Genomic DNA, 27,358 nt, shown 5'->3' with positions numbered 1-27,358 from the left:
TATTCGAGAAAAACCAGTCCAAAGATTTGTTTTTCTCGAATACTCGAGCGCAAACTGAATATACCTTTGGAGTCAGCAATTTATCAGCTTTTCAATGATATTGGTCATGTCCCAGACTGACTCCTCTGAACCTTCGATCCGGAGAAATTCTGATTTTGACCCGGACTGGCCCGTTGGAAGTCTTATTGAAGAAACATAAAAGACAGGGAGACAGGGATCTGTATAATCCATACTACATTAACTTTGTTAGACAATCAGTCCACGTGACTAATTCTCAAAGTTAGTAATCTTCAACTGATAACAGCTATTGCTATTTATAGCCTGTGCCTTATCATCAACTTAATGCTGCTTTTCAAAATTCGAGAAGTGATCAAGCAAAAATGGAAGCAAATAGGAAATTATTGAATTCATAGGGCCTTGAGAGCAAGAAAATTCAAGTTTTAGAGACGTTAGTTTAAAAGCCTTAAATATTTGTTTCAAATTGTGAAAAAAAGAAATTTTTAAGTCTAAAACTTCTCAAAAATAACCCTCATTTAAAAAGTTGCAACTACAATAATAGAGTTCTTTGAAAATATTAGATTAAAAATATACGGTGGTTTTTTTTAACAATTCAGTGGGTAGCGTAAAAAGTTCGGCCCTGAGAAAGAAAAATGGGCGGAGTCGGCCATCGCAACCCTGGCAAGCGGTTTTCGCAATTGCGGCGCATATTGTTGCTGCGTCTCTCACTCTTTCGTGCATGCAAAAAGAGCGCGTTTGACACACGGAATTTTTTTCACAGTATTGAGTGTTACGCCAAGTAAAGGAAATGGGAAATTAGAATGGGAAACGGTGGAATTTATAGAATAAAATTAATTGTTTTAAATTATTGTTTTAAAAAACTACATTTTTAAAGAAAATAACAGGAAGATTTCTAGAATTCACAGAGAGGTTTCGAGAAAATCCCCATGATGATAGTAAACTTAACAAATACGATAAGCAGCTAATATTTAATTGAACTTCTGATTTATTAACTATTGGAAAGTTATACGCCAGCCAGAAACATAATGTTTAACGAGGGAGGAACACATATAAACGTGATTACAGCAATTTAATACGAAAAATCTGATGAAATAGAGTGATTTGCCGTAAATGTTAAAGAAATAAGATGATATTTTGACCGGAAATCCTATAGGATTAAACTTATTCCAGAACTTTACCCTGTTTTGCTTATATAATGCGAATTTTGCTCAAATTGACAAAGGAAATATGAGAAGAGAAACGACAGCCGGGTCGTGGCCGCCAGTCCGCAAACACCATGACGACAACATGCACAAATCCCCAATCAATTTTAGTCCGCTACTCTTTTTTTTACATTTTCGAGCTCTAAACCCGTGATTTTAGTGTATTTTCACAAAAAAATAAGCCGAGTTTAATTTATTCACAGGTGATATACAAAAATCCAGTGAAAAAAGTTGTGACATGTCGAGAATAGTGCAGTTCTGCTGTTCAGGTAATTTTCGGTTCAAAAATTTCCGAAATTTCATCGCAAATAAAAAGCATCTTTTAGAATTCACTGTATAGCTGCAGAATTGAATGATAATCATTTCAATTAGCAATTTAGTGAGAAGTATCGACAGAAAAACAAAAAAGTGAAACATTTGCTGCGTGTGCCACACATTTATGGATCCGCCGGTCATCTTCATGAGCGAGAGAGTAACCTGCGAGGAAAAGTGGCTGAAGTGTAAACTGGTGAGTATATACTTCCAAGAAAACTACCATTGAGAGTGGATTTAGATCAAAATCTATCTTCTTTTGTCAAGAAACGCCATTTTGAACCCATAAATTTAAAAAATCTTGTTTCGGAAACTGAGAGTAAGATGAAGAGTGAGGAAAAAGCGGGAAAGGGTGAAGGGGAAAAAATAGGGGCGTGATTAGAGGGGTGAGAGATATAAAGAAGTAATGTTACAATTACATAAGTGGCACCCAGGGGCGCGGGTGCCGAAAGGTCATACAAACAGAGAATGACTCAAGTCATAAGGTGGGAAAGGAAACATTCGAAATAATTTGAATTAAAAAGGAAGAAATATAAAACAATAAGAAAAAAAATAAGAAAATATAAAATAATAACAATAATCAACAGGTTGAGTACTCGAATCGAGTACACGGACGATGTACACCGAAAACTAAACGGAGTTCAGTTTCATGACAGGTTCATGCAAATTTGATGTCAGAAAAGTACAGAAGTTCGATGAACTTGCATAAATTTAAAAAAAAATGCCAAGGTGTTGACTGAACTTGCTCAGATGTTGTATGAAGTGAACCATTTGTCGATTCTCTGCTTCACGAGCCAGATATTCGAGTTCTCTCAGGTTAGTAACAACAACCATCAAAAATGTACAGTTAGATCGAAACGTGGCTTCATAGTTAACTTCTCGTGAAAAAAATCACTCATTTCATCACAAATTTTATCAACATATTCATCAAATTCAATGAAAACAAAAAGCAAAACTATCTAAAATTGATGAATTCACTAGAAAGTCGAAAAAAATTCATTTTTTCCTTTCAAATTACCTACAAAACTTGTATTACTGTAAGAAAACTAATCGAGTTTCTCCAATTTCCAAATTTCAGAATTACAAGACGTCTCAACCTCACGAGTTCCGGACAAAAACTCGAAGTCGTCAATTGCTCCTTTATTTCTCAACGACTGGTCAAACCCAATGTCATAGAGTGTAGATTCGACAGTGAAAAAATTGAACATCATCACTTGGTGCTGATTTAATTATAATTCAACACCGATAAGTCTCCAACACACTTGAACCAAAAATGTGGAAGTCACACCGAATGCGGGATGAGAACAGATGATTTTATCGCAGACGTCGTGCAGAGTTGATTGGGATGAGAAAATCTGATGCACGTCTCCCGAGAAGCAAAGATCCACCAACTATATTTGCTGATTAATAGACAAGAAGGTGCTTTACAAGCATTCAGGTGAATTTTTCCTCGAATTATGTTCAAAAATTCCAATAACCCCCCATCGTAGACAGAAACCGTCTTTCAGAGCAGATTGCATAGCTGGTAATGGGAATCAGAGAAGATACTAGCAAACAATTTGAAAACGATGATGAACGATTCGGGAAGATCGCGACAGGACCCTCGCAATTCTCGGAATCTGCTAGATCTTCCAGAAATTGATTCTGAAATAAGAAAGTGACTCATGTGAATCGAAAAAGTACGTGTTTGAATGAAACCTTCAACTAATAGACGGAAAATGTCAATTTTCTATCAATCTCTCAAGAAATATGCGGGTGTGCCATAAAATTTTGATTACTTTTAAAATTCATTATAAATCCAATGCTTTTTCGAAAAAACCTCCAATTTCTGTCTTTCAAGGTATCGATCACGGCAAGTAGGAGAGCAGAATCAATTTGTGCAAAAAATGGAACGTCGTCGCTTGAATATTGTGTGTAAAACATTACTAAAAGTGCAAAAAGTAGAGAATTTACTGCTGAGAAGCGTGCGGATCACATTTATCAATCCACCAGTTACCTTCACAAACGACGCAATTACCTGTGAGGGAAAAAGGGCTAAATTTTAAGCTGGTGAGTATGCACTTTAAATAGATTGATAATTAAGAGCAAATTTAAAAGAAAACTGTTTTTTTTGTCAAGTAACGCAACTTCGAACCCATGAATTTAGAACATTTTGTTTCGACCTAAGAAAACAAGCACATTTTTGGGTTTTTTGATCAATTTCTTGTAAAGCATAATGTTTTCTGATTAAACATTGTCCAGTTTCATGGAAAACCAAAATCCTTTGATCTCCTTACTTTCAGGGATCTATGACATCAGGCAAAAATGAGAAACCAAATAGCGAATACCAACCTTCGCGTGTCCACTGGAGCCTCTTTGAACTTCTTGTCGTTAACTGAATAGATGCGAGCAAATTCAATTTTCTGACAATGACCTCCTCGAATCACCATAATTATAAGAATCGTAAACTTGAACTTTGGAAACATCTTCAGTACAAATTTGATGTCAGAGAATAGCAGAACTGCGACGAACTCACCGTAATTCTCATGAAAATCACTGCGCTGAAAGGCTATCAGCTAGAATATGAAATTGGCGTACGTTGAATCTTCGACGGTTGAAATCATAGTAAAAAATCTCAAAAAATGTGCCAAGAAAGTTACCGAACTGGCTCAGTTGATGTATGAAGTTGTGATGTCGTGGAGAACTGATTGTGATGAGAAGAAGTGACGCCTCCTGAGGATCAAAGATTCATCAGCTGTGTTTGCTGGTTTACAAGCAAAAATGTGCTTCCAAAGCGTTCAGGTGAATTTTTCCTCGAATATTGTTCAAAACCCCAAATACCCCAATCGTAGACAGAAACCTTTTTCCAGAGCTAACTGCATAGCTGGAGGAGTAGACATGGAACGTTTTTCAATGAGGATCAGAGAAAAGATTGTCAGACAAGCGGAAGACACTGATCATCGATGCGGGAAGTTTGCTGTTGGCTCTCGAAATCTGCAAAATTTCCCAGAAACTGATTTCTCAATAAAAAAATGAATGATGTGAGCTGAAAGAGTCCGTGTTTGACCGAAACCCTTGACCGATAGAGATAGATGGAAAATAAAATTGTCTGATCAATTTCTCATGAAATTCTGATTAACTTTTTTAAAATTCCTAGTACATCCATTTTCTTTGAGGAAGTTTTCTATTCTCAGTTTTTCCAGGTATCAATCACGGCAAGTAGAAAAACAGAATCGATTTGAAAAGAAAGCAAAACGTCATCGCTTGAATGTTGTGTGCAGATACCACGCGCTTGAATCATCAAATGTAGAAAGAAGCCCCAATAGTGTGATCTGGCTATAATAAATGAGAACAGTGGTTCTGGTCGGAATAGGTTTATTAGAGTGACGGATATAAGCATTGGGTAGGAGATCAGGTATATGGTGATTCGGGGAGAAGCCTAGAGATCGAGAAATGTCAGCATTTATAGTCCGACTGGAATGTGGAGGCGGAGATTCAGGAGCAGCCGGTCGGCGAGGGAGTGTTCCAGCCGCGGAGGGCACGGTGCGTGGGCTCCAGTAGGCGGGGTGGAATGTCGGCTGGGCTCCAAAGGGCATCCGGCGAGAGCATGATGGAAGACGCGGAGACGGAGAGAGTAGAAGGATGAGATGGGCCTGTAAGATGGAATGGTTAGAAATAGTATTGATATGTAAGAGGGTCTCAGAGATCTGTCCTGGACAGTCTCTGAGGAAACCTAATCCTTTCTAGTTTGGATGCCTTCTGGAATGGAGGAGATAGTGTGCTCTTTCCGGAGAGGGAAAAGGCAATATCTGAGCCCTTCCCAGATGACGACTAGTTCCGGGTTTGCTCCCGGGAATGGGTGACGTCATGAGACTAAGATACAGGCAAAGCCTAAGGAATATGAATATTCCTTACACCTTTCCCCTTATGCTAGGACCGACCCTGGTCCTGAAACCAAAGATTTCAAAACTTTAAAATACTAGCTTATCCCCTTTTTTAAATGGGTAAACTCACACGTACTTGAATAATCACTGGATGTTTCTTTTGTGTGGAACATTAAAAGAACCCAAACGAGGCGTATTGCTTCGCTTGTGTCCCTTTTTAATGCTGCACGAATCTGCTTCCTCGGTGCGTCGATCCCTTTGGGACCTTGCGGAAGAATAGATTCAGAGAAAGGGTTGAGTGGGCAAAAGCTTTGCTATGAGGGAGCAAACCGAATCAACAAAAAAGTACAGAAAAGAGTGGTAACCGGACGACAAGGACTGTGTCCTCGTCCGCTGGTTTCCCAAAAAACATGATGGGTTTGAAGATTCTCGAAGAGTCTCGAAAAGGCAAGCGAAACAGAAAATATGGAAGCGTGGGGTAAGAGGCGGGAGAAAAGATGGTGGGCTGAGGGAGAAGAGAAAGGCCGCAGGGGAGCCCCTTCTGGACAGCATTGGCCTGTTGTAAAATTGGTCGTCTGGAAGATCGTGTTCGCTCCAATCTCAAACTTGATGGTCGCGGATCCCGCCATTCCGACTTCGTTTCCGCCAAGACCCAAAGCATGGTCGACGGTTGGAGGGTTGAGCCTCCCGACTCCGATTAAGGCGCAGATCTCACGTCCTGCCACTGTGAATCCCGCTCCGGTGTCGACGAGTGCCCAGAAGTGGATCCCGTTGACTCGGATAGGAATCTGTGCCGTAAAATACTTGGGATCCGTGTAGCTAAGGACGCTCGCTGGCGATCGGAGCCTCTTCATTTGCCTGGCGCAATCCGGGATCGGACCTGCAAGTTTATTTAGGATTCTCGGGGTTTCTTGTGGGGACACAACTGGGGTTTCCGCAGCAGGTGATTGTACATCTGCTCCGGTTCCAATAAATTGTGTCGCCTTCGGCTCAGTTCTCTTTAAGGAGACTAACCATGGACCTATGTAGAAACGAGCTACTCCCGCAATTATGGCGACCAAGGTCAAAATTGTGATGATTGTGTTACATACCACGGTCCAAATGACAAAGATGACCCTGCCTACGCTCTTGATCCTCTCCCAAAGATCGAAGGCTTCCTCAATCTGTGTGGCTAGAAGGGGTCCCGATGACGGGTCGCTGTGGGCTGAAACTATGCGCGTCAGCGCCTCGGGAGAGCCCTGCATTGCCTCCCAAATTTCATTATAATGCGACTCGGGCATGTTTTCCGAAAGTGAGCCGATGATCAGGTTGTGAAAAATCAGGGGGGTTTCCTCTCCGATTTGGTTTTGGAACGCAGGTGTCTCAGAAATTTGCCTAGCTCGGAAGTCTGGATGAGTTTTGATTTCCAAGGTGAACGGGTTCAACGAAAAGAGTGTCCCATTCACCATGTATTCAAAATTTGCGATCAGGTTGCAGTCTACGGGATGCGCTCGGTTTGTGATGATCCTGGTGGTGAGGTCGACAAAAGTTACGATGGTGGTGTTAGTGGGTGTCGTCACTCTGATTGAGGGCTTTGAGTAGCACGTTTCTTTGAAAGGAATAAACTCGTAAAGTCCTTTCGGAACGACTGAGCATGGTTTTATGGCCAGAAGTCCTTCGCCTAAGAATTTTGCCTTAATGTGCTCTTTTTTCGTCAATTTTCTAGCTGCCATGGTGGGGTTGCTGACTATAGCCGAAAGAACCATGGCTCGCTGGGAATTCGAAGCGTGGCATAAATTTTTATAACCAAATCTAACCAACTTACTCGCGGATTCCAAGACAGCTTCTTCGTTTGCTAGCAACTGGGCGGCCAACTGGTTGGAGGTGACGAAGTTGGTGAGTTCGTTCAGTCCTTCGGCTTGACGTTTGGTCCGGGAAGGGAGTACTATGCCATATCCTTGATCCGTCACGACGATCTTGCGTCCGCAGTCGGCGATCCGGGAGTTGTTGGGCAAGAATGATAGGGCGAACTCCTTGTCCTCGCTCAACCAGATGCGGCCTGACTGAACTCCTCGCAACTTCTTCCAAAACACGAATCGGCACTGCTGATCCTGAGTTGGAGTCCAAATAAAAGTCGCTCCGCCTCTCGTTGTGCATGATCCGTCCGAAAAACGGCATCCAACCAGCGATCCTGCAGGTGACGATGGGGTTTCGCTTCCAAAGCGGGAGTAGACAGATGTTGGCATCATGAAACAGTTCGTCGTTTCCACGACTTGTGTTCCGGCGAAGATGTTGAACGCACTCGGCCAGTTGATGGTGTGTGCATTCTCCGTCTTGAAGATTCCAGCTCTGTGGTGCAAATCTCCGAATTCGCACTCCTGGAACTTGATCATGTTTGCACAAGCTTCGGTGGAGACCGGCAGTTGTTTCGATGAGGACTCTTGGAACCGGGCACCAAATATGTTCACTGAAAAAGTGGTAACTTGTTTGACAACCTTACATAGTGTGCCGTTGGTCCGGTAGTTGATTGTGTTGTCCCGAAAAATGGCCAGTTCCAGAGGTGTTGCTTTGGCTGTCGTTGTCATGGTATTGGCGATGGTGCAGTCCAGTGGGGATGGCACTTGGACGTAGGATTCCGGAGCATAGTGCATGCACACCAAAGGTTCCAAGGCGGACGCGGAACCCATCAGTGAAAGGAAGGTTGCCAAAGCGCAAATCGAAAGGATGTATGAACCTCGGGAGACACAGTTGATTCTTCTAGAGGGAGACGCCGTGCTCGCGGCTGTGGCGAGTTCAGAGTTCCTTTGTACTAGAGCATCAAGCTGTGCTCGGGACGTGGCTAATTCGGTCCTTAGCTGTTCTACCAAAGGGTTCTCAGTGGGGGCTAGGGAATTTACGAAGCGGCGATGCTGTTCCTGCTGGGGACTAGGGATCTGGTGTCTCTGCACCGGGTCGTTAACGGGAAATTGCTGGCGCTGTCCCCCTTCTTGGTTACGGTAGCCTCCGTTATTGCCGCGGGAGCCCCCCATTATTACGATAACCGCCGTTATTGTTGTTGCGGTAGCCCCTGTTATTGTTCCTAGGGTCCCTATTCTGATAGTGGTTTCCCTGGCGGCGTCTACAGTCGGCGGCGTAATGACCCTCGTAACCGCATGAATAACATACGGTTCTTCTGGGTGGCGGTGGAAAGTTAGGCTGCTGGTGCTGGTAGGCGGGCTGGGGAGGTTGTGCGGGCTGAGAGGGTGTATTCTGAGGTGGTGGCGCGAAAGAAAGACCCTGCGGTGTGATGGTGTTTGCCTTTGCAGCTTCTGCCAGTAGCAGCTCGAATTTTAGCGCTGAATTTTGCGCTTCCTGGAAGTCTCTCGGGCTCTCGCCTTTCACATGAAATTTCAGTGTGAAGGTGAGACCGTCGATGAAGGCTTCCTTCGCTTTATCCGCAATGTATTCGCGCGACTTACCGACATAGGCTGACTGGGCTAGCTTCCTGACTCTTGCTCCGAAGGCGTCCACTGACTCGTCCTGGTGCTGTGAGCACTGCCTAAGCTGCTGCCTTTCCATCTCGGCCCGTGTTGGGTCCTGGAACGTAGACTTCAGATGCTCGACGAGATCCTCGAACATGGCGTCCGGTTTTGACTCGAGAAGTTCTTCGGCCTTGTCCCTAGCGAAGTCCGACAGATACGTCAAAAATACGGCCTTCTTTTTGTCATTTGTCAGTGTGTCCTTCATGGCATTCGCGTGGTCTGTGAAAGACCTAGCAAAGGCAGCGAAATTCTCGTGGGGCGCGCCGGAAGAGAAGTATGGGAGCTTGTTAGGACATTTTTGTGAAATGGAGCATGCGCCTTTAAACTCTCTAACCGTCTGCGCTCTCCACTCTCTCACACACTCTCTAACCTGCACTCGCTCATCCCTATGACGTCATCGGTATGACTCATCATGCACTTCATCAATTTCGAAAAATTTCGAAAATCCCCGAGTTCATGACAGAATTTCAGATTTTCAGAATGTCAGACATGAATACAGTACTCAGACCACAATGTGAAAACTCGGCCATTATGCAAATGTTCGGCCACCAGCACTTTGAACCAAATTTCAGCCACCCACGAACTTCTGAAAGTTTGGAAAAAATTTTGGAAACAGTCAAAGTCTAGAAATTTTCAACAGGAGTCGAACTCAGAGTTTCCAGCATCATGAATGGACACACAACCACACCGCCAAGTGTGTACACTATGAAGACAACCAGCAGGTGTTTGACATACATCTCGACGAAGGGTGTTAGGAGGAGGAAGACGACAAGCGGCACACACACCACCCCTTTCTCACCCCTCTCTTCAATGACCACGATCTCTCCAATTGACCCCACCCCAAGCTCTCCCCCTCTCTCTCTCCCTCGATGGCTAATCCCCCTCACTACCCACCAAGTCCCCTTTATTATGCACACCACATTATCGATTTCCACCCAAACACAAGACCCCGTTTTTATTGAGACAAGTCACTGAATTTTATAACCTTCAAGTACCCGTATTTATTGATAATCATAATCATAATTATACAACATTTAGGCTTGCTAATCTTGCTGTCCGCCTTCTCATGACTTCCAACTCCTGTTTGGCTGCTGAACACGCGCGGTACTCCACGGCTCCGACATTGGTTATCCGAACATTCTTCAACGATCGAGCCCGACTGATAGCTGTGTAGAAATTGCCATCCCTCTCCATGTTCTCGGACATCAACACAACACCATCAAAGGTCATCCCCTGGCTCTTGTTGACGGTGATCGCTTCGGCCATCGCTACAGGGAACTGGAACCAAACACCTCCAGCTCCATCACGACGTTTGAACGGTAAGTGTTTGATCATCGCCAGCTTACCATTGTCAAGCCTGAAATTCAAGTTATTAAAAATTTCAGAACCACTGAGTAAATATTGTTACCTCTTCATCTCGACATGATCAGCGGTGACCTTGATCAAGGTGCCCATCAAACCATTCACCAAGGACTTATCGGTTCGATCGAGAATATTATCCGTAATCATGATCCGTTTTCCGACTGCCAAACGCAACGACTCTCGTTCCGATCGGATCCGGGCGTACGCTGTAATCGGGCAAGATGGTGGACGTGTACTCAGCGGCTCAACAGTTATGACGTCCTTGGAGTGCTCCACAATCTGAAAAATTGACCGTGTAAGAAAAGTAAGTATTTCATTTTTGGTTCACATACCCAGGTATTGAACTCCTGCACTTGTTCTGTGTTGGGCGCCAACACGATGAAATCCCCAGCCGGATTTTCGTGCCGCAGTCGGCGCAACTCCCGGAAAATATCCGCTGGTCGATCACCCTCCATAGAGCATCGGCTGACCAAGTAATCCACCAATTTCACTGTCCTCTCACCCTGACGGATTGCCGCAAGAACACAGGCATCGTCAGAGGACTTAGCTCTGACGTTTTCTGTGAGCTCAGTGAGCTCAAACAAACCCCAGAGCGAGAAGGGTGACTTTGGCGTCACAACTCGGCGAATCACCGCATACTCCTGTGGAATACCTAAACGAATACTTATAAAACTTCACCAACCCCCGAGCCTAAAAATTACCTCTGAATGTGTATTCCTTTCCGCCTTTGATGGTGGGCACGGGTGGAAGTTGTAAAAGGTCTCCAAACACAACGATGGAGACACCGCCAAACACCTCATCCGTCTCAAAAGCCTCCTGCAGACGCTGATCTAGCTGAGCAATCAGCGTTGCGGTGGCGAGGCTGATCTCGTCTATGATCAAGACCTTCAAATGTTGAAGAGCCTTCTTCATGACCGCAATCTGGACGGCCGTCATACGTGTGAACGGCTTTTTGTCTGGCTTAAAATTAATTAAAAATTTACAGAGTCACACTACGGGTCAAAATTCCCTACCATCAACTTCAGCAGTGAATGAAGCGTCACGCCGCCCACGAGGAGGGCTGCACATGCGATCGGTGCAGCGATAACGCATGCTTCTCCACGCATGTAGAAGCGGCGCACGAAGTCCGCAAATTTCTTCAACACCACCGACTTTCCAGTCCCAGCAGGTCCCCCAACCTTCACGAAGAACTGTCTCCCCTGAAAACAGTGAGTTGTTTCTCGATTTTCTCAAAAAATAACCCAAAATTTCAATCCATAGACACCCACAGAAAAAATAATCAGGTTCATCGTCGTAAAAATTAGGCACAGAATTCCACTACTGGACATAGGCTAAATTTTCACTCCCAGCCCAAACGTTAAACAAAAAATGAATCCACCCCGAACCTACAGTCAGAAATTACCCACCACCCAGGGTCACGATGATTGAAAGACACAATTTCAATTTTCAAACCTAACCCATAGACTCAAACATGGTTAGACTCTCATTTCCATATACACCCAAACCTTAAGCAAAATTAGACGACTCCAACCCAGACTTTAGGTAAAATAGGCTACGTCAAACCGATAGCTTAACCAAAATTTCTCTAACCTCAACCCAAGGCTACATCAAACCCAGACCTTAGGCAAAATTAGACGACTCCAACCCCAGACCTTAGGCAAAATTACTCTAACCTCAAGCTCAGACTTTAGGGAAAATAAGGCCACATCAAACCGATACGTTAACCAAAATTACTCTAACCTCATGCAAAATAGGTTACATCGACCCCCCAGAACTTAAGCAAAATTACTCTAACCCCCACCCTAACTAACCGACGACGTCTTCTTGACAAGCATTTGGTAGGCCTCCTCCTGCCCTTGGTTGAGCTGAACACCACCGAAATCCCATTCAGACTTTTGTTGAGCGGCACGACGTGTGGAATACAGTAGGGGGGCACAAGCGGGGCGGGCCAATACTGACCGCGAATACACGTTCTCCGTGAACGTGGAGCGGTATTGCAACCCAAAATACGGGTGGTAGCGCGATGTAGCCTTCACAATTGTAAGTGAAGACATTTTCAATTCTCAGATGAATGAATGAATGAAAAATAATCAGAGCTTGACCATGCCAAAAAAGGGGCGGGACTCAGTGCTTCCATTTTTGGTGATGACTAAACTCCAAATCAGTCGACCCCCTTCCCCCTACTTGAGCAAACATTCAGAGATGGGAACCAGAATATGACTAGTCCGAGAAATGTATACAACTGAATAACCTGAAACTTGACAATCCCCCATACACACCAACACTTCGACTGAAAATTTATCCAACTGAAAATTTAACAGCAACAACAATAACAACAACAGAGTGACATAGTGGTCAAATTTGAACCACATCATCATCACTTTCATCGCCTTCGCGGGGAAATTGAGCGTCATCTACTTGATCCATTTCTTCTTCCGGGTACTCGGCTTCACTCTCGGTGTCCGTGTCCGCATTCGGAAGCTCATAGACCGGGCGTGGGGGTGATGGTGGTTCAATCTCGTCTAAATTTGAGAAAATCAAAAAATTTCACAACACTCTAGAAACCTACCAAGATCAACAACATCATTTTCAGCATCCCCACCGTTACCCACTACGAAGCCGACCCACCATGGGAGATTAGCAAACAAATCGGGACCAACATCAACGTCAGGCTCTGGAAATTCAACAAAATTGATGACGAAAAGCACTGGAAAAATACCCCCGATTGGAGCAGCATGAGGATCCATCATCATCACCGGCTCAATCTCATCATCATCCAAAAGTAAGTCTTGCCCATCAGCGATATCGTCTTCATTAGCCATGATATCGATTCCGATAGTTCGAGAAAATTTCGACCCCTAACCCGAGAAAAAGAAGAACAAGCAAACATTCCGGTACAGGGTGTCACAACCCGTCTCTGGCACCCGGCCAAGTGATGACGACTACCACGAATCTAGTCATCAGTCCCCAAACAATGCCCAATTTTGGAAAGAAGATAGGAATGTGTACACAAGTGCATCTATCAGGTTTATTGTGGGATAGACAATCAACAGAACCACAGACATAGAAATTCAGAAAATTAAAGTCCAAGCATCTTCTTGAGCGCTGGGCAGTCATGCTGGAAGAATTTCATGTTCTTCTGGGCAATGAGATGGGAACGGCATACGGTGCAGAGAGCGAGAGCTGAAATTTGAAATTTAGAAGTTTGCAATTTTTCGCCATGTAAACTCACGAATTTGGACCATTCCTTCAGCAATTTCAGTTGTTTCGCGTGTCGAGTTGAATTTTTTGCATGGGACACACATGTGGACAATGAGGGGGTCCAAACCTTTGTAGAGACGTTCAGGAATGATTTTGGCATTTTCCTCAGTGGGGATGATTGACTCGGCAGCTTTTTCATGGAGCCACACCTGAAATTCAAACTTATTCATCATTTTTCAGAGCTCCAAACTTCAACTTACACGTTTGGCCGAAGATGAATCCACTACCGATTGGAGAGACGACGCATCCTTTTTCTTCATCAACTTCCTCGGAGTTCCATGGTTAGTCTTTTCATCCACTTCGTCCATAAATTGTCTCTTCGAAGAATCACGAACTCCCCAGGTCTTGGTCTTGTCAGACTTGAACATGGAGGATGAATCAGAGTGAGATACGGACATTTTTCTGGAAACACTAGGCTAAAATTGTGAAGACAGTCAACAGGTAGCCAAAAGTGAAAATGAACAACCAGGGCTGAAACTTCATTATATAGTGGGGGGACGCCACCCTATGAGTCATCACTAAAGTGGATGGTTCCCCCAAGAAACACACAATTTCGAGAAAAGGGGGGAAACGAATGGGAACACGGTGTAAACTGGGGCAAGGAGCGAGAACAATAGATGACAGAGCATCACAGTTTCATTTTTGCAATATTTGGATAGTTGGTGTCGACCCCTTGGCAAAGTTGAAAATGAACGTATCAGGCTTCTTCTCAGCTTTTGGGGTAGATTGAGGAGCAGTTTGAGGCATAGGCGGGGGCATAATCTGGGCTTGAGGAGTATAAAAGTACTGATCCAGTCCACATGGAGAAGTCTGAAGTCAAATTTTCGATTTTGCCAAGACACTAAATTTACCGTGTCAGGCTGTTCAACAATTTCCGTAGGATAGATGTAGTCAGACCCATTCGCGTTCATAATCTTCTTTGGTGTAGACGGATGAATAACCATGATTTTTCCAGAATGGACGCTGATCTTACTGAAATTATTGAAGATCTGATTCAACAGGTGGTGGAGAATGAGGACTGGCGTATAGGAACCGATGATGAGGTAAGTTATTTCCATAAATATAACGAAATCAAGATTTATGAAAATTTTCAGAACACGGCGCTCGACCGACCAGAAGAAATTGATGAAAGACGTCTACCCTATGGAGAGGAGCACGCCCGCCGACTACAATACATTCTTGGAAATGAGGAGGAGGAGGTCGATGAAGAGCTGGTAAGCTTTCACTTTCAAAACATGACTCATAGAGGGGTGCATGTCCCACAACCCCGCCCGCAAAACTTTTGAAAAATGGAAAATTGAGGGGAACCTATACCCAAATTTCGATTTGAGAACTTGAAAAATGGAAAATATAGGGGAACCTATGCCCAAATTTCGATTTGAGAACTTGAAAAATGGAAAATATAGGGGAACCTATGCCCAAATTTTGATTTGAGAACATGAAAAATGGAAAATATAGGGGAACCTATGCCCAAATTTTGATTTGAGAACATGAAAAATGGAAAATATAGGGGAACCTATGCCCAAATTTCGATTTGAGAACTTGAAAAATGGAAAATATAGGGGAACCTATGCCCAAATTTCGATTTGAGAACTTGAAAAATGGAAAATATAGGGGAACCTATGCCCAAATTTTCAAACACAATGATTTCAGGAACAAGTTGGAGGTGCCGCGGTGAAAGTGATAAATGTACATCACGAGAAGCATGAAGGCGACTACGAGAAGTACTTCAAGACGGTGACGCTCACCGTAAAGCTCTCCGATGCCATAACGGTCGACCCACACGGCCCCGAAACATTTGGCGAGACAATTGTTGAGCTGGTCAAGAAATTCCAACCGGATCATGTCAACGACACGACAAAGGTCGGAATTACCTTCAAGTCGCTGGAGCTGGATGCAGCCGAAGCAGTCGGCCTCTCATTGACCCCTCTGAAGATGGTCACTGGGGAGAAAGTGGTCTATAATCTGGAGTTGATGACCCAATCAAACAAGTCACCACTCGAAATCCAGAACCCAACGCTGGATATCATTCTGAAGTATGTCGTACCCCCATCAGGATCGGGGAAACGAAAGTCAGGATTTTCCATGCGAGATATACTCGATAGTGACATGTTTGGAAAAAGGAGACGGGTCAACAGCGATGGCGAAATGATGGATGACGATGATGAAGACGATCTGATCATGGATGAGGCCGTAGAAGTTGACGACTCTGAAGATGAAGCCCCCGACATGGATGCCGATGATGATGATGATGATGGTCCAGTAGTCAGTAGAAGAGGCAAGAAGTCGGTCATCATGAAGAATGAGGGTAAGACTTTCAATTTTCAAAACCACCACCTTCATGAAATTTTTCAGTAATTTATGACTGCTTGTTCCATGCAGTCTATCAGTCATTGATGTTCCTACTGAAGAAACATGGAGTCACACATGATGAGAGACAACATGCCGCACGGATGTACAGGCAATCGTTGAAAAAGTCAGATTCGACCCCAAATCAATGCCTGACGGTCTATGTCGAAGTTCGGGAAATGAAAACGGTAACAACAATCACATTCCGAAAATTCAGAATTCTGGCATCACGAAGAGGCAAAACTTCGATCACGACGACATCAAACAGCTCCAAGAGACGGTGTTTGCGGGGACGCACCAAATCATCGCAATCGTCAAGGACCAACCCCAACCCTTCTTCGCGGGACCATACGTTGGGGAAAACAAGACGATCCCGATTTACTTGGAAGAAATCGATGGAATTGGACACTTTTCTGGTGTGCGAGCCCTCCCAACTCTCCTGAAGACCAAATTCTTCTGCAATCAGTGTCTCGTGAGGTGTGGAAGCTTCGCGACACACTACAATTGCCCATTAAGGCATCGCCCATGCGGATCGATGGAATGTCCATCGACACCGAACGACATGGAATTCTGCTGTGTGAAGTGTGAGATGCTGTTCAGATCGAAAAAATGCCTCGACAACCACCTCGCAAAAGGTTTGAATTTCGGTTAATGACCAATATAACGATAATTTTTCAGGGTCGAAGAGAGGAAAGAGTCGCTGTGACCACACGAAACTCTGCAAAAAGTGTGGAGAGGTCTACTATACAAACAAGACCAAGATCACTGCTCCACACGATTGCGGCTTAAAGTGGTGCACACGGTGCAACATGAAGATGACCCCGGAACACAAGTGCATCATGGCGATCTCGGTGAAGAAAACAAATCTCACATATTTGAGGTTTGCATGTGATTTCGAGGTATGACTTAACCACAAAATTCTTCCAATTCCTCAATTTTCAGTGCATGTTCGACCCCATCACCAGGAAGCACAAGCCAGTCCTCTTCGTGGCTCTCCGATACTGTCCAGATTGCTCAGCCACCATGCCGAAAACCGTTGAAGAGGCGTTAGGACTTTTCTGCCCAAAATGTTCCCCTGATGGCCGCTGCAAGCTTATTGACTGCATTTCAGTGGACAATCGATTTGTAAATGTGGCAGAAGAAGCCGCGGAGTGGATTTTCGCCCAGCACAACAAGGGATTCGTTGGACTAGCCCACAATGGATCAGGGTGAGTTTTTGCATTCCATAAATATATATATATATAGAGAGAGAGAAGGAATTTTATAGGTATGACTGGCAGTTCATCCTCAACTACCTCATATCCAAAACGAAAGCCACTCCGACAGTGGTGACGGCTGGAACGAAAATCATATTCATTCAGCACAAAAACGTTAAACTCCTGGACTCATACAAATACTTGACGATGAGCCTGGCAGCCATTGGGAAGGCGTTCAATATTCCGGTGCAGAAAGGGTGAGTGTAGATCAAGAAATTTTTGAAAAGACGTCCAAAATTTTTCAGAGAGTTCCCGTTCCTCTTCATCAAGCCGGAGAATTTCGACTATGATGGGGTGATGCCAGGAAACGAGTTCTACAACCTCGAGAACAAGACGCCAGCTGCCCGAGAAAAGATCATCAAATTTCTTGATGAGGCGCGCGCTCAACACCACCAATTCAACTTCGAGAGCGAAATCAAGAAGTACTGCTTCGAAGACGTCTTCATCTTGGCGAGCGCATTGATACCATTCGAAAAGGACTTCGAGGAGCTCACAAACGTCTGTCTTTTTGAGGTAAGTATTCTCAAGTTTAACCAGGCGCGAATTTAAATTTTCCAGGAATCAATCACAGCCGCCTCTGCCGCAATGAAGACCTTCCAAAGAAAGCACCTGACACATGAGAAGCCAATCGTCCTTGACGCTCGTCCATCCGTGTCAATCAAGTGTTCGGTGATTTCTCAAAAATACTTGGCCTGGTTCGGGAAGGAAGAAGACGTCGAAGTGGAGATGTCCACCACTTTTGGCGAGCGGAAGGTGATTTTTGAAAGGAAATTTACAAAAATTTACAAAAATTTTCAGGTCGGAAAGTACCGAGTCGACGGTTTCGTGAGTCCATGCGCCAGATTCCCAAGAGGTCTCGTCATCGAGTTTTTCGGCTGCTACTTCCACGCACACAAGTGCAAGTATGCTGATCAATCGTTGATTGGCAGTAAAGTGGCCATCGACATCCGAAATTCGGACGCCAAACGAATCGAGGAGTTGGAAGTAAGCCACGACGTCAAAGTCGTTTGGGAATGTGAGGTGGAGAAAGAGCGCCGAATGAATGCCGAGATGGCAAATTTCTTCAATGACTATGAACCACTCGTAAGTTTTCCGAAAGTCTATCCACATATAATTTAAATTTTTCAGGGCATGCTCGATTGCGAAAGAGCACTCACTGGTGGTCGAACAGAGGTGTTCAAGCTCACCGTCACAAACAAGCGGGTCAGAAAACACTTTGGGGACGTCGTGAGGTAAACTCGTCCAATCTGAAACCCCCAAAACCTTAAAACTATTTCAGTCTCTACCCGACAGTGATGAAGTTTGAAGAATTCCCGATCGGAGCCCCAACAAATGTTCGACGATCGGAGTACACCGTACCGCTCACGGACCCCAGCGAAATCCGCTTCAAAGGATTCATCGCCTGCCGAGTTGGAGCGCCAAAGGACCTCAAGGTACCACTTCTGGGGCTCAAAACAGGAGGAAAACTGTTCTTCGCACTCTGCCTCGGTACGTCATCATTTTTTCGAAAAATTTCGAAATTTCAAGTTTCAGAATGTGTGAAGACCAACAATCAGCTCAGGTGCACACACAGCGATAAGGAGAGGAGCTTCAACGGAGTCTTCACCACAGCAGAACTCAAAAAGGCTCTGGAATTGGGATACGTCATCATCGAAATCCATCACGTAGGTGATCCATGTAAAAATTTGTCTATAAATTTCTGTTTTCAGGCAATCAAGTATGATAACTGGGCCACAAATGATGCAGATGGTGCAGGAGGTCTCTTCACGTCATACATCAATGAGATGATGGCCGGAAAAATCGTAAGTCTGAAATTTTTCTATACGTTTCACACCCCCATTTTTCAGTATGCATCAGGATGGCCAGAAGATGTGACGACACCCGAAGAGCAGGACGCCTTCATTGCCTCTTACATGGCCCAAGGTATCGACGTCAGCGACAAAAGCAAGTTCAATCTGTCCCCACCACGCCGTCTCGCAACGAAGTTGTTGGTGAACTCATTGGTAAGCTTTTTCACTTGAAATCTTAAAGTAGAGAGTAAATTTCAGTGGGGAAAAATGGCCCAGCGTGTGGATAGAGCAGTCACGGAAATCGTAGTCACGCCAGCAAAGTTCTGGAAAATTTACTATGACACGTCAATTGTCATAGAAGATTTCTGGACTGTCAACAACACTGTGATGATGAGGACAACAAAGCAGGCTGAAACATTGAAGAGTCTGAAGACAGGAGCCGTCCACATTGCGGCATACGTCACCTCATATGCCAGACTCAGGCTTTACAAGCTGATGGAGAAAGTAGGAGCCGAAAATCTGATATATACAGGTAATCAAACAGTCTTGAAATTCTCGACAAAAATCAAATTTTCAGACACGGACTCCATCGCCTACACAGTACCACTCAATGCAGTCGACCCTCTCAAGGATGAATATGGACCATTCTTGGGGCAGCTCACGAATGAACTCAAAGGAGTGATGACAGAGTTTGTTAGTCTGGGACCAAAGACGTACTGCTACAAGCAGACGCTGGAAGACGGGACCGAACAGGTAAATTTTTCACTGAAAATTCTGAAAATCAATTACAATAATTCCAGGTCGTCCGCAAGGCAAAGGGCCTCACCCTCACTTCGGAGGCGGATAAACGGGTCACTTTCGATATCATGAAGAAGATGGTGGAGGACGTCCTCGCTCAGGCTCCAGGAACCGTCGTCAGAGTTCCACAACAAGTGATGAAGAGGGATCGACTCCACAATATCTACTCAGGAAGTCAACAGAAGATGCTGCGCTACACATTCAACAAGCGCCGGGTACTCCAAGACGGCTCGACACTGCCACTTGGTTATTGTGACTAAATTCTGTGATATTTCGCAATAAATTTTGCTTTCCATACAACTTCAAAGTCTGCACATGCGCGTATGGTGTATGCACACTGACAATGTCCACAACTTTACGACGAGTTCACAAGCGCGTGCGGTGTACACACACACATTGACAATGCGCACAATTTTACGACGAGTTCACAAGCGCGCGTGGTGTATGCACACATTGACAATGCGCAATTTTTCGACAAGCCAGAGTATTGCGAAATCGGAACTTTGGCGAAAAACGAAAATTTTTGAAAAATTCACAATTTCACTCGGAAACTTGGAAATTTGGCTGAATTTGTGATAGACTTGAACACAAAAACCCTTGACAACCGGGAAGCACATCATTTTCAGAAATTTTTCGCCAACATGGTTCGACGTCTTGCTTGGCAAAGCACAATCCTCATCGTTGGCCCCAGTGGCCAGGGGAAAAGCACTCTCGCTCGTCAAATCGTGGATCAACGGAATCAAATTTTCAACGTCAACAGTCGTGTATGCTTCTGGTACTACGACACCTTTGAAAGCGTACCAGATTCACTGAAAAACAGACCAGACATTCTCCTTCGTGAAGGTCTTCCGAACCTGGAAGAGCTGAAAAAGTACAAGGACCAACAAGCAATGATCGTGATTGATGATCTGATGACCAAAATTGACCAAAATTCGGGAATGGAACGATTAGTCTCCGTTTTGGCCCATCACTACGACATGACCATCATGTTTCTACTCCACACAATCTTCTACTCAAAAGTCATCCGAAACCTTCGTCTGCAAGCAAGTTTCATAATTTTGTTCAAAAACAACGCGGACAAGTCAAGTGTTAGCTGTTTAGGCTCTCAGCTTATGCCAGGCGAATGCAAAACATTTTTGGCCATTTATAAGGACGCCACGAGTCAGCCCTACACATATCTACTCATTGACCTTCACAAATTGTGTCCTGAAGAGTTACGTTTCCGGGATAACCTCCTACCCAACAAAATCACCCATGTCTTCACCCCAAAGTCGTAAACCTGAATGGGACTTGGAGACTTTCAACCAAATATTGGCTGTTTCCTCAGCCAAAGACCAAACTACCCGTCTTGCCCTAATTGATGCATTGCCTGAAAACTCAATCATTTGTCTGGTGGACCTGATTTTCAATACTCTGAACGGCAACCTACCGCTATCCCAAGAAAATGTCCGAAAATTGAGACCAGAGTCTGAAAATTTACGACTTTTGGCACAACTTCGTGATTTGGACAAGACTCGTGAATTTTTGGTACAAACTGGTGGAAGCCCAGTCATTGCTCTTTTGCCAATTCTGATTTCGACTGCCTCTTCCATTCTTGAACATGTCCTACGGTAAATATGTACTTCTGACCATCGAAGAGCATGAAGATCTCATTTCACGTCAAAAAGCTCCAGAAGAAACCGTTGACAAACTGCTGAAAGCCCCTCTTGATAACGATTCCAAAGTGGCCCATTTACGATCACACTTGACCAACATTGTGAAAACCCGACTAGACACCCAGGAGGAGCCTGAAGCACATGAAGAAACCCCCAATGTGACAGAGAACACTATATTTACACCAACACCGCCAAGTCCACAACAACCACCACCACCACGCACTCGCCGTTCAAGCCTTCACGACCCACAACCGACTAGTGATACCACAACTACACCACTCATCACCCCTGGAATTGCCAAAAAGCGCATTTTGGAGCATATCGGGAAATTTCCAAATATTTTCCAACTTGACAAGAGTACTGGAAAACTAACGATTTTTGGTAACCCAATCACGATTCACAACATTAAGCGGATTGCCGACGATTTGACCAACGAGGCACCATTACATGGAGTGCAACCAGGTTTAGCACTGCTATCTGAAGAGCTGAAAAAAACCGATTTCCCCGAACGTTTCATTCTCAACCCACGACGGAAATACCGAACCCGTGCATCACCACGAAGTTTTAGTGTTACGCGATGGAAAAGCTAGAGGAAACCCTTGAACGTCTCTATTCGGATCCCAAAAGTGGTCTACGTAGTGTGTCAACCCTCTTGAAGCAGGCTCGAAAAGTTCACCCCGACATTCAGAGGAAACAAGTTGTCGCCTATCTCCACACAAATGATGCCTACACTAGACATTTTCCAAAGTCCAAGTTCATTCAACACAACAAATGGGTAGCTACAGGTCCGGATAGCCATCATATGGCAGATCTCGCAATGCTACCAACTCTAAAGTCCCACAACCAAGGTTTCTGCTACATTCTGGTGGTTGTGGACGTTTTTAGCCGCTATGTGTTTGCCAGACCACTCAAAAATAAAGAATGTGCCACAGTTACAAAGGCTTATGAAGAAATTTTGCGGTCAAAGTGGAGGATACCAAGCAAGCTGTATACCGATAAAGGTGAGTCTGAAATTATTGATTAACCCCATTTTCAATTTCCAGGTACCGAGTTTATGGGCAAACAGTTTCGGAAACTTTGCAAAAACCTAGGCATCATTCACCTGAACCCCAAAAACACCAACGTGAAGGCTTGTTATGCCGAGAACGCCATCATGCGCATCAAGAGACAGCTGGAAAAATGGTTTACGACCACAAAGAGTTTTGAGTGGACCCGAGTTTTGCCTGAAGTCGTTGAAGGTCTTAATGCCAAATTCATGACGTCACTTGGAACTTCTCCTGAAAAAGTTTCTTGGGAAAATGCTACCGAAATTTGGAAACGTCTCTACGGATCACCCACAAGAAAAGTCGCCAAATTCAAAATTGGGAACACGGTACGTGTCCTGATGGACAATTCACCATTTGCAAAGGGTACAAGAGCAAAGTGGTCTGAAGAAATTTTCAAAGTCATCAAGGTTATTCCATATGACATCCCAGCATACATTTTGGCCGATACACTCGATCGAGAGGTGGATGGAATCTGGTACGAGGAAGAAATGGTAATCTACAACAAACCTGATGATTTCTATGAAATTGACCGAATCATTAGAAAACGGACCAGGAAGGGCATTCGGGAGTGTTTGGTCAGTTTCAAAGGCTACGACGACTCATTCAACTCATGGATCCCAGAATCGGATTTCAAAGACTATCATGGATAACTCAAAGTGGTCTTGTGGAAACACAGATTGCTCTAGGGCCCTCATTGTCTATTGCTCCCAAGTTTTCATTGTCTACATTGTCAGTCTTGTTGCTCTATATAAAATTTGTTCTGATCCAACTCAACAACATCAGTGGATGACCGTACTTGGCTCCTGCATTGGTTACCTCTTGCCTAACCCAAAACTCAAAGATCATGAGTGACTTTTACATCACCCTAGTCAGTAATGCCCAGGCAACTTCATCAATTTCCAATTTCAATACACAACTTCCAAGCCCGATACACTTTGAACGTGAATTTGAAGTTGGCTTGTCTTCCATCATCTACCCATCCTCGCACGACTTGATTTCCAATCTACCAGAAGACAATGGATGGAATGAAAACGAGTTTGTCGTGTGGTTCACAAATTCACCAATCAAGTGCAAAATTCAAAGTTGCACATTCTCAACACCCCAAGAGCTGACCGAAATTCTGAATCATACACTATCCTCAAAATTGGATAAAATTTTGAACACCACCAACACAACGATCGGAATTTTTGAGTATAACCCACTCTACAAACGGATCCTGATCAAGACACAGGAAAGCGTGTCACAAGTTCAACTTTCGGCAAGACTGGCATATTTTCTAGGCCACGATCGTGAAATCAAGACTTTTCCAACATTGGGAAAATATTCTACATTTTCGGGTTCCGATTTGATGTATGTGTATTCTGAAGACCTCGTGGAGCCCCAAACCATCAGTCACATGAAAGTCCCAATTTTAAAGGTTATCAGCATGAACACTGGAAATGGAGCCAATGTTGAGCAAACCTTCACAAAACCGTTATATGTTAGAGTTCGACCAACTGACGTCTCACGTATAGGAATCCAGATCAAGAACGACCGGGACCATTTCATTCCTTTCAATTCTGGAAAAGTGGTCATAGTGCTACACTTCCGACCAGTCAAAATTTCATTTGATGGCTGATCACTCAATCGGTTACAAAAGCGCTCTCCTACGATGTACGTTGATTTTGATCCTGATCGCTCTGTTGATTGGGTTGCCTTCTTTGAGTGTGACCCAAATCAAGCAGGTTTTGGTGGATTTCGTGCCGGAAGTATCTATCAGCGGGGAAATGGCCCGTTTTCACAATTACTCGGAAAGCTCTTCATTTCTGCCGTACCTCTTCTAAAGCGGATGGGAGTCTCAGTTGGCCGCGAAGTCATGGATTCCTCACTTCGCGTTGCAAACGACGTGGCGGCTGGTGACTCGTTCAAACAGTCGCTGTCAAAGAACGCTTCAAATTCCTACAATTCACTTGTCAATCGAGCAATCGACAAACTTGGTCAAAAAGGTGGACGCCGTAAACGACGAACAGTCAAACGTAAGAAGGTTGTGAAACAACGACAACGACGACGACGACGAACCACCAAGAAGCTCAAAAAATCTGGAAAACGGAAGATCACTCGCAAGAAACGTACCATTGCCAAGTCTTCATCCCGCAAACGTGACATTTTTGGAAAATGGCAAAATTGATGAACAAGAGCACTCCGTGTGCTACAGCGAACATTTGCCTTTTCGACACACCACCCAGTCAAGTTGCATTCAACAAGGGAAAATGGATGACATTCCCCACATCAAACCCAATTGACGCTAAAGGTCCCTACACATTCAACATTTTTGATAGTGCCCACTTCTTCCAACTCAACAAAACCTACCTTTCATTCAAAGTTCATTTGGCTGGTCTCAAGAAGAAGGCTGACGGGAAACCGGTAGTCGTCTCTCATTCCAATTTCATTGGGGCCACATTCTTCAACCAAGTCAAGCTCTCGTATAACAACGTCCCCGTCTACGACTCGTCACACTACGCCTACAAAGCGTACATTCAAACACTTTTAGGCGAAAACGATGAAACCAAGGAAGGCTTTCTTGGAGCTGCACGCTGGATCAACGATGAGGAAGATTTGAGTACTGTGAACCCGGCCAAAAGGACAGTTTCGGGCGATGACGGTCTTGACATTTGCACACCACTCTTTTTGGAACCATTCCAAACCGATCGTCTCTTGGTTCCACACATTAACATTCAATTGACTTTGTACCGAAACACGGATGCCTTCTGTCTGGAATGCGTTGAGGAAGATGGACCAGCCAGAATGTACATCACTGACCTGAAACTACATATGAGAGCTATTGAGGTTGTCGCGTCAGCATCGATTGCCCTGGAAAATCGTCTCAGAACCACACCGGCTCGGTATCCATTCACTGTCACGAAGGTAAAGGTGATTTCGATTCCTGAAGGACGAATGGAGCTCCCATTCAACATGCTCTACCAAGATATTTTGCCACGCCGAGTTATTGTTGGTCTGATTTCCCCTGAAGCAATGGAAGGAAAATTTTCAAAGAATTGTTTCAATTTTGCCCACCACAACCTGGCCCAAATTCAATTGGACGTTGCCGGAACAGTCTATCCTCCACAGCCAATTCAGTGCGACTTTAACAACAAAAATTATGCTCAGGCATTCACCAGACTATACGAAGAGCTTGGGTGTGTGACCAGCAAATCATGTCCACGAATCACTTACAAAATGTTCCGAAGCGGCTTTGCATTCTACGTCTTCAACCTTGCAGCGATTGATGCTTCAAATTCATGGGAACTGCTACAGAGCGGAAGCACTCAACTTTTCATCAAATTCAATGAGAAGACACCGACGGGAGGCCTGAACGCGCTTGTTTTGTCACAATTTGACGGGATGATCACGGTTGATGGCTTCCGCAATGTGGTGATGACTCATAGGCACTAGTATAAAAGTGGTCGCGCACTTGTGCACAAGCACCAGTCATGCTACCAGGAACGGCTCGCCCAATCACTCTCCCACCTGACTACACACCGCCAGAACCAGGGGTAAGCCAACCACACACGTCTTCAAAATTTATCTTTCAATTTTCAGTTTGTCGACATCAACTTGGCAACCTATATGATGATGATGGGTCGTGTCGAGAGAATTTCTGCACAACAAATTCGGGAGATGAATCGCAAAATGCATGAATTGGGACCAACCAAAGTTTGGAATTCATGCAATGGCTTCATAATTCCCCCTGGATCAGAATTGAGCCTGTAAGTTTTCGGTTCCACACATTCCAGCATCATTATCAATTTTCAGAGACGCAACACCACATTCCCACCACTTTGTCAACAAGTCGGCTTCAAAACCTCAACCACGTCGTCGCCAAGTCTCAATTAAGCACTACTTTGAGGAAAAATACAAGATTCGCCTAAATTACCCAAATTCCCCCCTTTTGCGTGACCCATCGGGTTCCATGTTCCCCATTGAAACTGTTTGGTTCCGTTACCGTGTTTTCTGAATAAACTATGGCTCTATCCACCAGTCAGTTGGATTTGTTTCTTAGCACATGCAAAATTACACGACCACACTTTTCTGGAGTCTTTCCATGTGATCAACACCCAACAATTTTCCGCCGACCATGCTCATTTATCTGGAATACAGCACCAAGTGATGATTCTGGAGAACATTGGGTAGCTCTCTGGGTTGACGACCGAAACTTTGGTTATTTTATGGATAGCAGTGGTGCAGACCCACAATCAGAGTTTCGGGAATTTTTCACCAAAAACTGTGTCAAGTGGAAAAAAGTCTTTGACTCCCCCGTACAAGGACTCCTCTCGGACGTGTGTGGATTCTACTGCATATACTTCTTGATCAGGAAAGCGATGAAACAGTCCAACAAGAAGATCAGAGCCCCCTTTTCCAGAAATTTGGCGAATAATGATAGACTAGTCGAGAAATGGGTCAAAAATCATCTGAAACGGTGCGAGTGTAGGGTATATAAACCGTTTGCCGCCTGAAACATTCATTCATTCACCATGTTTGACGAAACTCCACTCCCAACAGATCCACAATCTCCACCACCATCTCCTGTAATGCCTTTCCCACCACAGGATCAGCGCACCACGGGATTTAAGCCATATCCGCAAATGATCCCTCTTTTGGATGACAAGTTCCAGAATATGACTCTTGTGGGTACAATCAAAATTTACAAAGACGCACTCGGTAAGCATCATGTTGCTTCTGGGTGAACAGTCATCGCTTTCAATCATGAGCTGGCACAGAGGGAGGACACACGTTACACAAACAGTCCGCGAAAACGACTTCCAATCATTCATTCACCACTTTGCGAACCTGCAAAATGAATTCGTCCCCAACTTCCCCCCTTCCCATTATTCCAATTTTGCGTATGTCTTGGAAGAGCCCAATAGAGCTGGGTAAGCCTTTTCAAAGTTTTTGAAAATATTCATTAT

At 44.4% G+C, this 27,358-nt stretch overlaps 3 protein-coding genes across 3 annotated transcripts; 2 read left to right on the top strand and 1 right to left on the bottom strand.

Moving 5' to 3' along the window:
• Positions 1-13,336: 13,336 nt before the first annotated feature.
• Positions 13,337-13,916, bottom strand: GCK72_022353 (uncharacterized protein; the record flags this gene model as incomplete). Its single annotated transcript, XM_053734776.1, has 3 exons — positions 13,337-13,440; positions 13,490-13,667; positions 13,719-13,916. 3 exons carry the CDS (start codon positions 13,914-13,916, stop codon positions 13,337-13,339), a joined length of 480 nt encoding a protein of 159 aa, XP_053578342.1.
• Positions 13,917-14,474: 558 nt separating this feature from the next.
• GCK72_022352 (uncharacterized protein) lies at positions 14,475-19,971 on the top strand (the record flags this gene model as incomplete). The annotated part of the gene is made up of 19 exons (XM_053734775.1): positions 14,475-14,561; positions 14,613-14,732; positions 15,172-15,826; positions 15,874-16,037; positions 16,085-16,502; positions 16,546-16,766; positions 16,810-17,075; positions 17,135-17,320; positions 17,369-17,636; positions 17,682-17,876; positions 17,922-18,206; positions 18,252-18,355; positions 18,403-18,611; positions 18,657-18,787; positions 18,833-18,925; positions 18,971-19,126; positions 19,172-19,445; positions 19,491-19,666; positions 19,714-19,971. The coding sequence occupies 19 exons, from the start codon at positions 14,475-14,477 to the stop codon at positions 19,969-19,971; spliced, it is 4,266 nt and encodes a 1,421-aa protein (XP_053578341.1).
• Positions 19,972-25,882: 5,911 nt separating this feature from the next.
• On the top strand, positions 25,883-26,406 carry GCK72_022351 (uncharacterized protein; the record flags this gene model as incomplete). The annotated part of the gene is made up of 3 exons (XM_053734774.1): positions 25,883-25,945; positions 25,992-26,158; positions 26,205-26,406. 3 exons carry the CDS (start codon positions 25,883-25,885, stop codon positions 26,404-26,406), a joined length of 432 nt encoding a protein of 143 aa, XP_053578340.1.
• Positions 26,407-27,358: the final 952 nt, after the last annotated feature.

Source organism: Caenorhabditis remanei, chromosome X (assembly GCF_010183535.1).
Source record: "Caenorhabditis remanei strain PX506 chromosome X, whole genome shotgun sequence".
In the NCBI taxonomy this organism is placed as follows: domain Eukaryota; kingdom Metazoa; phylum Nematoda; class Chromadorea; order Rhabditida; family Rhabditidae; genus Caenorhabditis; species Caenorhabditis remanei.
This window is presented reverse-complemented; position numbering and strand designations above follow the sequence as displayed.